The 11,194-nt window shown below is 42.3% G+C and overlaps 2 protein-coding genes across 2 annotated transcripts in view; both read left to right on the forward strand.

Moving 5' to 3' along the window:
- Positions 1 to 1,203, forward strand: part of LOC108276659 (solute carrier family 35 member F4) — a 4,631-nt gene extending 3,428 nt beyond the window's left edge. Inside the window, exons 5-7 of the mRNA XM_053687057.1 lie at positions 201 to 393; positions 503 to 592; positions 1,037 to 1,203. Coding sequence (XP_053543032.1) covers positions 201 to 393; positions 503 to 592; positions 1,037 to 1,203 — 450 coding nt within the window. The remainder of the gene's footprint in view (positions 1 to 200; positions 394 to 502; positions 593 to 1,036) is intronic.
- A 2,089-nt stretch (positions 1,204 to 3,292) lies between these two features.
- znrd2 (zinc ribbon domain containing 2) lies at positions 3,293 to 5,918 on the forward strand. Its single transcript, XM_017490091.3, has 4 exons — positions 3,293 to 3,400; positions 3,824 to 3,975; positions 4,876 to 4,960; positions 5,216 to 5,918. Exons 1-4 carry the CDS (start codon positions 3,301 to 3,303, stop codon positions 5,650 to 5,652), a joined length of 774 nt encoding a protein of 257 aa, XP_017345580.1. The 5' UTR covers positions 3,293 to 3,300; the 3' UTR covers positions 5,653 to 5,918.
- Positions 5,919 to 11,194: the final 5,276 nt, after the last annotated feature.

Here is an 11,194-nt window from a genome sequence, read left to right on the forward strand (position 1 = left end):
TGTTTATTGTATATATCACAGTGTGTTAGGGGTTTTGTAAAAAGAGTGACTGATTCGACAAATGGGTTTAGGTCACTGAGTATTTGGTTCAGAGACTGGGGTTTAGTGTTTTAGCAATTGAGAAAGATATTACAGTTTATCTCTATGACGTGACACTGCTTGGTATTTGTGTTTGTTCATGGCTGTGTTTCATTGCTCAGGTGTTGTACAGGAAGCGTGTAGGGACACTTGATCCCGGCCCAGCAAGCGTTTTGTTGTGCTGTGTGGGTATTTGTGTGTTTGTGTTGCACTCGTGGGTGTGTGTGCTGCTGTACGTCACGCACATGGAGTTCTGGCCTCCATCTCAGCCTGTGCCCTGGAACACACTCTGCACCACGGCCTCACTGCTGCTCGGTACACACTCCTACACACCTAGTGCACTACACTGAGCACTGTTTCAGTAGTGATGTCACAGACATACTCTAACCCTGTCTCTGTGTGTGTGTGTGTGTGTGTTTTGTAGTGTTTAATGTGCTAGTGTACATGGGAGGAGTGTGCACTTATCCTGCGCTCATCTCACTCGGGGTCCTGCTCACGGTTCCAGCCAGCGCAGGTTCAGACTCACTGCAGTCACATGACCACCTGCAGTCATTATTACCTGTACAATCTCACACACTTCAGCAGTTACGTGTTAGTCTATAAGATAATACTAATATCATGTGTGTGATGTTTGTCCTACACTATGCTAAAGGCTAATACACATTAAACTCAGGGCTGTGTTCAGAGTCTGCAACTTAAATCCAAACGTCACATCAAACTGTCGGACAGGGACTTAACACTGCTCCTCACGCCAGCCGAGATCACACAGGAAACATGCCCTTAAGTTCAAGATCAGAACCGAGCGTAACTGAGACACGCCCCTTTTTAGATAAACTCCGCCCATACTGGTTTAACCTTAACTCTCATTTCTCATGTCTGAAGTCTGAATTCTGATGTGTGTAATTTCAGTATTAAATCCTCTGTGTGTGTGTGTGTCTGTGTGTGTGTGTGTAAACAGCGGTAGATGTGTGGGTGTTGGAGGCTCCGCCCCTCAGTGACATGCGCTCGGGGGCGTTGGGTTTGATCTCGGCTGCGTTTGTGCTGCTGCTGTTCCCAGAGGATTGGGACGAGAAAACTGTGCAGTGGATCAGTTCAGTGTGGACTCAAAAAACCCTCAACACTTAACACCTGATAATCACCTGGTCCTGTCCTCCTCCTCTACAGTACACTGATTAACACTTCCTCCTTAGTACATTTACATGGACAGCAGTAATCGAATTATTGATCTTATTCTGAATAAGACAATATTGTGATTAAGGTGTTTACATGAGTCGCTTTTAGAATATTCCTTTCATGTACCCGTTTTACATGTTATAGAACATAGACCGATTAATGGCACACATCATTACGTCACCGCGCCATGCCGTCTGACGTTCCCTCCAGAATTTCACGTATCGACATACAGTTGGTCTTCGTTATGGTGCCGTATACAGTTTTGGGTGTTTTTATTTAAAATTTGTACGAAAGCTTCAAGTGCGGTTAATTATTTGTCATGGTATACATGCAGATAGACGACTGCTTGAAGCCCAGGGCTGCGTCCCAAACCGCATACTTACCTACTGTATAGTAGCCGAGATATGTATTTCACCTTCTATATAGCAGGTAAGTCCGCGGTTTCGGACGCAGCCATGCTCTCTTGTTTGTCGTCAAACGGTGGAGTACTGCCGTGTGTGATCGTGCCCTGTCGTAAAATGCGATGAAAACTCCCACACGACGTTAATAATGTGATTAAGGTGTTTACATGTCTGTAATACACGTCGATAATGCGACTAAAACAGGAATACTCCACATGTCTTACTTCGATTTGTGTTTACTTCGTGTATGACTTAAATCAGATTAAGGTAATAAAAAATTGCTGTTTACATGGTAGTTTCTTAATCAGAGTATCGTCTTAATCGGGTTCATATCGGATTATTGTTGTCCATGTAAACGCACTGACCGATTAACACTTCCCCTTAACACTGCTTAACACTCCCCCTTAACACTGATTAACACCGATTAACACTTCCCCCTTAACACAGATTAACACTGATTAACACTTCCCCCTAAACACCGATTAACACTTCTCCTTAACACCGATTAACACATCCCCCTTAACATTGATTATCACTGTTTAACACTTCACCATTAACACTGATTTACACTTCCCCCTTAACACTTAATAGCTTCCTATTCATCATCACTAAACTGGGTCTAATATATAGTTACTGTTTTAAAATGTTATTTGTGTTACATCTATATTTATAATGATTAATCCTGCATTAGTATGAGAATAAATATTGTTCTACAGCCACTGAATCACAGAACTTTTTGTCATTTTATTTTAACATTGATTTTATTTAATTTACAGTCTGACTGAATTACAGGCTAAATAAATCAAATGTGTTACAAATGATGTGTATTTGTTCATAATGAAATCTTTAAAGTTTACTGTGGAATCATCCAGTGTGTGTTTTTATATTGTGCACAGTACACAAATCCAGCTGTTTGACAGCTCACACACACACACACACACACACACACACACACACACACACACACACACACACACATTTAAATGTATTAATAACAAAATATATTAATAAATCACTGCATAACAGAGATCAAAAATTGTGTATGTTAAATGATTTCTATGTAATTATTCAGGTATTTATAAATTATTTACTTGATTTTATACCATTTTAACACTTCCTCTTATCCCCTTGTTGAATGCTTGAATCTGATTGATCAGTGTGTGTGTGTAAGTGAGAGAGAGAGAGAACCTTATAGCTGCTTTAACATCTAACTAAAATGTGTGACGTGTTAAAATGTGTGACGTGTTGTTCATTAATAAAATTAAACATTGTAATTCTGGGAAAATTGCTGTGTTATAAGTGGAATAACACACTGCAGACCGTGCTTTTATACAGAAATAATCCACTTCGGGGGTATCAGTATTCCACTTGCATGTCGCACCGAATCACCGCACCCGGAGTGCATTATTATTATTATTATTATTATTATTATTATTATTATTATTATTATTATTGTATAACAGCGCAGTGTATCGTATCTTATTCCTTACTTACAGCATGGGTTATGCGCTACTCTACGGGTGTACATTATATTATATTGTATATTTTATTTTTATAAGCAGTATATTATGATATTTATGTGCAGGAGTGATGAATGAGTGGTGTTTGGTGAGCAGACCGCTGGGGGCGCTCTGTCCGCAGTCTTTGCATGAATCTCCCTGTAGTAGAAGAAGAAGAAGGCGGAAGTGGGCGAGATTCAGTCGCGCTGTTGGTGTGTATGTTAAACAGCAGCATGGCGCTGAACGCAGGTACAATCTGAAATAAATTCTCACATTTTAAATCTTTAGCATGTTTATTCATCATTAATGCGCTTTTTAACTTTATCACAAGCGTCATGTGAGTTGAGAATCAGCGCGTGATCAGGCTAATAAATAGCTGCCTCCCTGCAGTTCAAGGCGAATTCTCATTAATAATAAAGAGATGTTTAATGTGTTAGAATGAAAGGTTTCTCCTCTGGAGTTAAACATTCACCTGATAATGATTTAATGCTGAATAATATCGCGTTAGTGCTGTAGAATTGGCTTAGTTTAATTAAAATAATCAAGCTAGTGCTACAGAATTAGAGTTTAGCCTGCTCTTACGTCACTGCTCTTACGTCACTGTTCTTTAGTTGAATGATCAGGTTTGTTATTATGAGTGATTATGAATCGTTTGTTTGTTTGTGTGTTCAGATGAGGAGGATTTTGAGTGGGAGCCCCCGAGCGAGGCGGAGATGAAGGTGATTCAGGCTCGAAGGGAGCGTCAGGATAAAATCAGTAAACTGATGGGAGATTATTTACTGAAGGGCTACAGGATGCTGAGCGACTGCTGCGACATCTGCGGGGTGTGTAACCACATAACACACATCACTGTTCTCGGTTTACTGCTCGGTCTGTGGTGGTGAGGTTCCTCTGTAGGTCCGTCTCCCTGTGTTTACTCTGCATGACAGGCTGAGGAACTTCACAATCTCAGAATAAAGACACTCCTGCTAGTATATGAGGAAACCCTGGTGGTTGGGCGCTTTATCAGGACCAGAGCAGAGGGCAGAACCAGGACCTACTGGAGAGATTATACACTATACAGCCAAAAGTATGTGCACCGCTTGACCACCACACCCATATGAGGTTATTCCACAAAGTCTGAAGCCTAGAAGTCTAGAACATCTCTGTATGCTGTAGCGTTAAATACAATTTCCCTTCAGTGGCACTCAGAGGCCCAAAAAGTGCAAGCTCCATGAAGACATGGTGCGTTCAGGTTGGAAGAAGGTGGTAGAACTCGAGTGTCCTGCACAGAGCCCTGACCTCAACCCCACTGACTCATCACCTTCGAGATGAACTCGAAGTGGAGTCTCCTCACCCAACATTAGCGTCTGACCTCAACCTCACTAACGCTCTTGAAGTTGAACGAACACAAATCCCCACAGACACGCCCCAGAATCCAGTGGAAAGCCTTCTCAGACGAGAGAGTAGAGCAAATTATAACAGTAAACAATGGGTAAATAAATATTAAATGTTCAACGCGCACATATGGGTGTGATGGTCTTGGGTGCACATACTTTTGGCTGTATCGTGTATGTCACAGTCGAATTGAAGGACGCACTCCAGGAATAGCACACACATGATAAATGAATGTTAAACGCCCAGTAATGAAGGGGGGTGTGTGTGTGTGTGTGTGTGTGTGTGTGTGTGTGTGTGTGTGTGTGTGTGTGTGTGTCTGTCTGTCTGTCTGTCTGTCTGTTCCATAGACGATTCTGCTGCAGGATAAACAAAGGAAGAATTACTGTGTGGCCTGTCAGGAGCTCGACTCGGACATCGATAAAGACAACCCCGGTGTGTGAAGTGATGTTTTTTTTGGTCTCGTCTCAATCCTGTTATAAAGAAGCCCTTGGCGACTTTCCCTCCTCTTCACTCAGAAGTGTGTAACATCACGGTGTGATCATGTTCTGAGCAAGAGGAGGAGGTGATGATTAGATGATGAGGAGCAAGTATTCGATTAGGAACACACTCTCACCTTTTACACTGACACAAGGAATTGATCTGTTACATAAACTCCAATAACTATGTGTGTGTGTGTGTGTGTGTCAGCTCTGAACGCTCAGGCAGCTCTGTCTCAGGTACGAGAGCGACAACTCGCCAATCTTCACCCACTTGAGGCTGATGAAACCACAGCCACTGTGCCAGAAGTCCCACCCAGTAGCAGACCGGAGCACTGCGATGGAGCGGTGTCTGGCCTCAGAGCCCCTCCTCCCCCTCTTCCTCCTCCGCAACCCCGCCCCCTTCCTGCTGCGTCCTCCCCCCCGCTGCAGAACCCGAGCAGTGTCTCCGGCTCTGTAGCTCTTACTCCTCGTCCTCCTCCTCATCGCCAGGACGCCGTGGACGCGCAGGACGTGGTGCTGCAGAAGCTGCGCTGGGCCACGCAGGAGCTGCAGACGGCCGTCTCACTCGAGTCCTGCGTGCAGCTGTGCGGTCTGATCCGCGCCTGCGCAGAGACACTGCAGAGCCTCAAACACCTGCAGGACTGAAACTGTGCGCATACACACAAACACACACAAACACACACACAATTTAATCTGAGTTACTCTGTTCACACTGGCAGGACATCACTGATCTCACTCCAGGGTCATGTTCTGGGGGTGTGGCCTAGTTAATTATTAGAAGCTACAGTGTGGTGTGTAACATAAGCACATCTTCACATGTAGTTGTTCATCGTAATAAAACTCAGGAGGTGAAGCTGCAGAGTTCAACTGATTTTCTGCTGAATGAGAAATAAACACCGGAGCTGAAGTTACCATTTTCTGTTCACTTTACTGCCTCACTCACACACACACTAATTTTACTTTTAATTTGGTTCTGAAACATCTACACGAGTGTGTTTCAGACCTTCATCACCAATATGTATGTGTGTGTGTGTGTGTGTGTGTGTGTGTGTTTGTCTCCTCACACACCATTAATGGCATTTGATCCTGAAAAGCAGGTCACACATACAGAGTCACAGACCTGAGATGACTCTCAAGACTTGAGAAACAGATTTATGGTCATTTCAGTCACGTGGTCTGAGTGAGCTCTGAAAGATGCTTTCACATCGAACCCGAAACGATTGATCACCTTCAGTTAATTCACACCTGCACGATAGGTGGCGCTCACCGAGAATGCATTTTACACCTGCATACCAGGTGGCGCAACCATCTGCTCGACCTATCGTCTTTCACCACCGAGAAGAATAATCATGAAAACATTAGCGCAGAGAACCACAACACACTGTTAAGAAGCACAGAAACTTAACTTTCCTTATTTAATGTGGGTTCTACCCGGAAAGGGAGGCAGAAATTGTTTTGTGTTCTTTGAAAAGAACTATCGAGCTGTTTTAGTCTGAATGAAATAATGTGACGTATAATGTAGTAACATAGCAGTGGGACAAAACCCGAGTTTAATGCCCAAGACCTTTATAAGTATGCTTCACTTTCTACGCGTACCGCCCATTTTTTTACTTTGTACACGCAGGTCGCACATGCGCATTAAATTCTTTTGCACTATTTAGTTGTCCTATAAGGTGGCAGCAGTGACTCAGGGCCGTTGATTCTCAAATTAGTTTAAGAACAAACAGAAGAGACACAAACGAGTCCAACTTATAAAGTACCCATATTTGTATAATTGTATCCTTAAAGAGTATAAGGATTTGTAAATAGGGGTTAATCGTGGCGAGAGATTGCCCAAGCATTGTTCTCCGTGTTGTTTGGATTCTTCTTCGTTGTCATCCTTCAAACCAAAATATCTGCTTTACTGATCTGTACTGACTCTTGTAGGCCAGGAGGGGTAGTGCAAGTTGTCGTAATGCGCATGCGTCGACATAGGGCTTTACACTGATTTAGAGACACTCTGTAGTGTAGACTTGAAGCAAGTGCATTTCCTGCTGTGAGTTCCTTCTCCACCAGGTGGCGCTGCTGTCTTCATTACACACACACACACACATACACACACAATTTCACTTTCAGTCTAAACTGTTACACAGCGCATTCTTAACATTTCATTCTGTTTATCCTCATTTTCTCTTCAGTCTGGAATTTTATTTTAATTTCATTCTGCTTACACTCACCGACGGCCTCGTGCGCGTAACACACACACGCACAAGCATCCAGCAGATCTGAGTTCAAACTGAGTTTGAACACACACCGAGAGGATATAATCTGTACCAGAAGTTTATAAATATCTCAGTTTAATAGTTTAAAGTTCCTCCTGCACTTATTTGGTGAAAGTTTGTGTGATGTTGAAGCTGCAGTCTAAGTGACGTGTCTCTCTGTAATGCTGTGTTTAGGGAATTCTAAAAATAACACACACACACACACACACACACACACACACAGAGTTCACCCCATCTCTAGTGTTCACTACATTCATGTTCCATGTTTTTAGATGTTTTAAGTCTTTAACATTTAATGATCCTTTCAGTGATGTTTATTCTCTCTGTAAGAAGAGAAGTCTCAGGTCTCGGCTGTGTCCCAAATCTACTGTGAGATTTAACAACCTCTCCAGAAATCATTCTAATGTGATGATGAGTGTGATTTGAGATGCTAATGTATGCATCTGACTCAGCAGACCAGGCCACCTTCTTCCATTGCTCCATGGTCCAGTTCTGATGCTCACGTGCCCATTGTAGGAGATTTTGGTGGTGGACAGGGGTCAGCATGGGTACTCTGAGCAGTCTGCAGCTACACAGCTCCATACACAGCAAACTGCGATTAACTGTGTGCTACAGTAGATCTTCTGTGGGATTGGACCAGACGGGCTAACCTTCACACCCCACACTTATAATCGAGCCTTGTGTGCTCATGACCCTGTCTCCAGTTCAACGGTTCTCCTTCCTTGGAGCACTTTTGGTAGGTACTAACCACCGCATACCGGGAACACCCCACAACACCTGCTGTTTTGGAGATGCTCTGCCCATACGTCTAGTCATTACAATCTGGACCTGGTGAAAGTCACTCAGATCCTTACGCTTGCCCATTTTTCCTGCTTCCAACATGTCAACTTTGAGAACTGTTCACTTGCTGCCTAATAAATATATCCCACCCCTTTACACATGCCACCGTTACGAGATAATCAGCGTTATTCTCTTCACCTGTCCGTGGTTTTAATGTTATGGCTGATCGGTCTTTTTCTACTTGTTCATCGCATTGCTAATCTCCGTCCACTTCCACAGGTACCGCTGCGTGGTTCTGGGTTCAGATTAGTCACTGCAACGAGCCACACCATTACTGAGTACTCCACTATATAGTGTACAGTGCAGGATTGGAGACACAGCCGCAGACCCGTGACCAATCACATGTTAAAGTCCAGATCATGTGAACACACTAATGAAATGTGTGTGTGTAGGTAGGTAATTTCTGTTACATGTTCATACACGCTGTGGTGTTTCAGTGATGATGAACTTAAAGTCTCTGAGCTCTTGATCGAGTAACCAGCAGGGTGCGGACCACACGGAAACTTCAGCGCACACACACACTGCTGTACACAATAAAATCTTTATTCTACCTTCACTTCATAAACATTCATTTAAAAGTGTTGCTAGAACTGTGTCTAACTTATACATTTTTATATGCATATATTTAAATTTCTATTATTTTATTTTTGTATTTATGTAAATATAGATGTGCAACAATTACTGGCACCCCTATGTATTTGAAGTATATTCTCATTGATATTTTACTTTTTTTTTAGTACACCTACTGGAACTTCAAACGGGATCGGGTTCTACAGTCAGATTAACCAAAATAGAGCTTTTTGCCAATAAACACCAGAGGTGGTTTTGGTGCACACAGAGAGGTAGCCTTATGGAAGGAGTACCTCATGCCCATGGTTAAATATGGTGGTGGCTCTTTAATGTTTTGGGACTGTTTTTCTGCCAGAGGACCTGGACATTTTGTTAGGATACATGGTATCATGGACTCATATTAAATGAAAACCCGACTTCCACTGCCAGAAAGCTTAACATGGGCCATGGCTCTTCCAGCAGGATAATGATCCAAAACATACATCAAAATCAATACAAAAATGTTTTACTGACCATAAAATCAAGGTCTTGCCATGGCCATCCCAGTCCCCTGACCTGAAACCCACGTGGGGTGAACTGAAGAGGAGAGTCCACCAGCGTGCACCTCGAAATTTGAAGGATCTGGAGAGATTCTGTATCTAGGAATGGTCTCAGATCCCTTTCCAACCTCATCAGGCATTATAGGAGAAGACTCAGAGCTGTTATCTTGGCAAAGGGAGGTAGCACAAAGTATTGACTAAAAGGGTGCCAATATTAGTGGAGGATACTGAATATATTTCTGTACACTTATGTGCTCTACAGTGTTGTTAGGGTCAACAAAAGAACTTTATATAGATATATAGATATATATTTTAATCATTATTACATTTAAATCATTGAAACAGAGAAATATTCACTGATGACAAATATGGGTGTGTTCTTCTTCTTCTTATTATTATATAATTTGTATATATTTATTAACAGCAGTGATGTGAGTGTGCTGTGTGTGATATAGAACTCTTTAATCCAGTTTCATTAACATGAAATGATCTGCATGAATCTTCAGGCCCCAATACCCCCCCCCCCCCCCCCCCCCCGACTCACTCACACACACTCCCCCTTCATCCTGCTCTCCACTTGTCCACCATCAGCTGCTCCTGTCCATCTGTCTGTCTTCCTAAAATAAGTGCACTGTGGGGCAGAAACCCCCTACACCTCCTAAAATACACACACACACACACACACACACACACACACACACACACACACACACACACACACAAACCAGTACAGCCTGTGGTAATCTCTCTCACACACAAACACACTTTACACTAGCGTTTGTATTATTCTAAACGAAGGTGAGGAGTTGCACTGAGGTGTTTCCTGGAGAGTGTGACACTGCGCTAGTGATGATTTACCATGTGCCAGTTTCATATCGTTAATGCTCTGCTGTAGTGTCTCTCTCTCTCTCTCTCTCTCTCTCTCTCTCTCTCTCACACACACACACACACACACACTGAGTATACAGTCATGTGAAAAAATAAGAACACCCCATGAAAATGGTTGGAAAATGGAATTTTTGACTACTTTTCCATGCAATATTCTTTCAGCTGCAAGATGTTTGAGGGTTTTCTTGCATGTGCTGCCCTTTTCACATCCCCACACAACATTTAAATTGGATTCAAATCCAGGTTTTGACTAGTCTATTACATAACCCTCCATTTCTTCTTTTTGAGCCGTTCCATGGTGGATCATTATACTGTTTAAAGATCCACTTTCGGTTCATCTTCACCTTTCAGATAGGTGGCTTCACATTATCTTCAAGAACATTTATATGATGCAGAATTCATAGTTGAATCAAGGAATGGCCCTTGACAGACTCATAGGCATCCACAACTCTTTAGATCTTGGCATGATGACACCACACACCTCAATAAAAAAAGGGTTCTCCAGATGCTAGATATGAGAGGGGTTTAAATAAGATAAATAAGACAGGTTCTAATCACTGACACCCAATCTTCATCACCTGATACTAATTTTATGGATTTGAAGGTGTGATAAATTTAGGGGTGTACTTACTTTTTCCATGTGACTGATCTGTTTTTTGTTAATTTACATTCTGAAAATTATTACGAAATGTCACCTTTATTAATAGGCACAGTTTCAAAGAGGATCAAATGTTTGTTCATCCAAATATGTAAAAAAACAACAACAACTATTTATTACACTTTTTAACATGACTGTATGTGTTTATGTTAAAGCACTTTGTGTAAATGTTTACATATTTAAACATATCATCACTGTAACCTTCATATCACCACAGTGACATCTGAAATAATGTGACATCTCAGACCACCACTCTGCATCTCTCTCTCTCTCTCTCTCTCTCTCTCTCTCTCTCTCTCTCTCTCTCTCTCTCACACACACACACACACACACACACACACACACACACACACTGATACACACACGTACACATCATGTACTGGGAATTGATCATATGATTACACACTTGCCACTTGAATCACTATCACACA

Source organism: Ictalurus punctatus, chromosome 16 (genome assembly GCF_001660625.3).
Source record: "Ictalurus punctatus breed USDA103 chromosome 16, Coco_2.0, whole genome shotgun sequence".
In the NCBI taxonomy this organism is placed as follows: domain Eukaryota; kingdom Metazoa; phylum Chordata; class Actinopteri; order Siluriformes; family Ictaluridae; genus Ictalurus; species Ictalurus punctatus.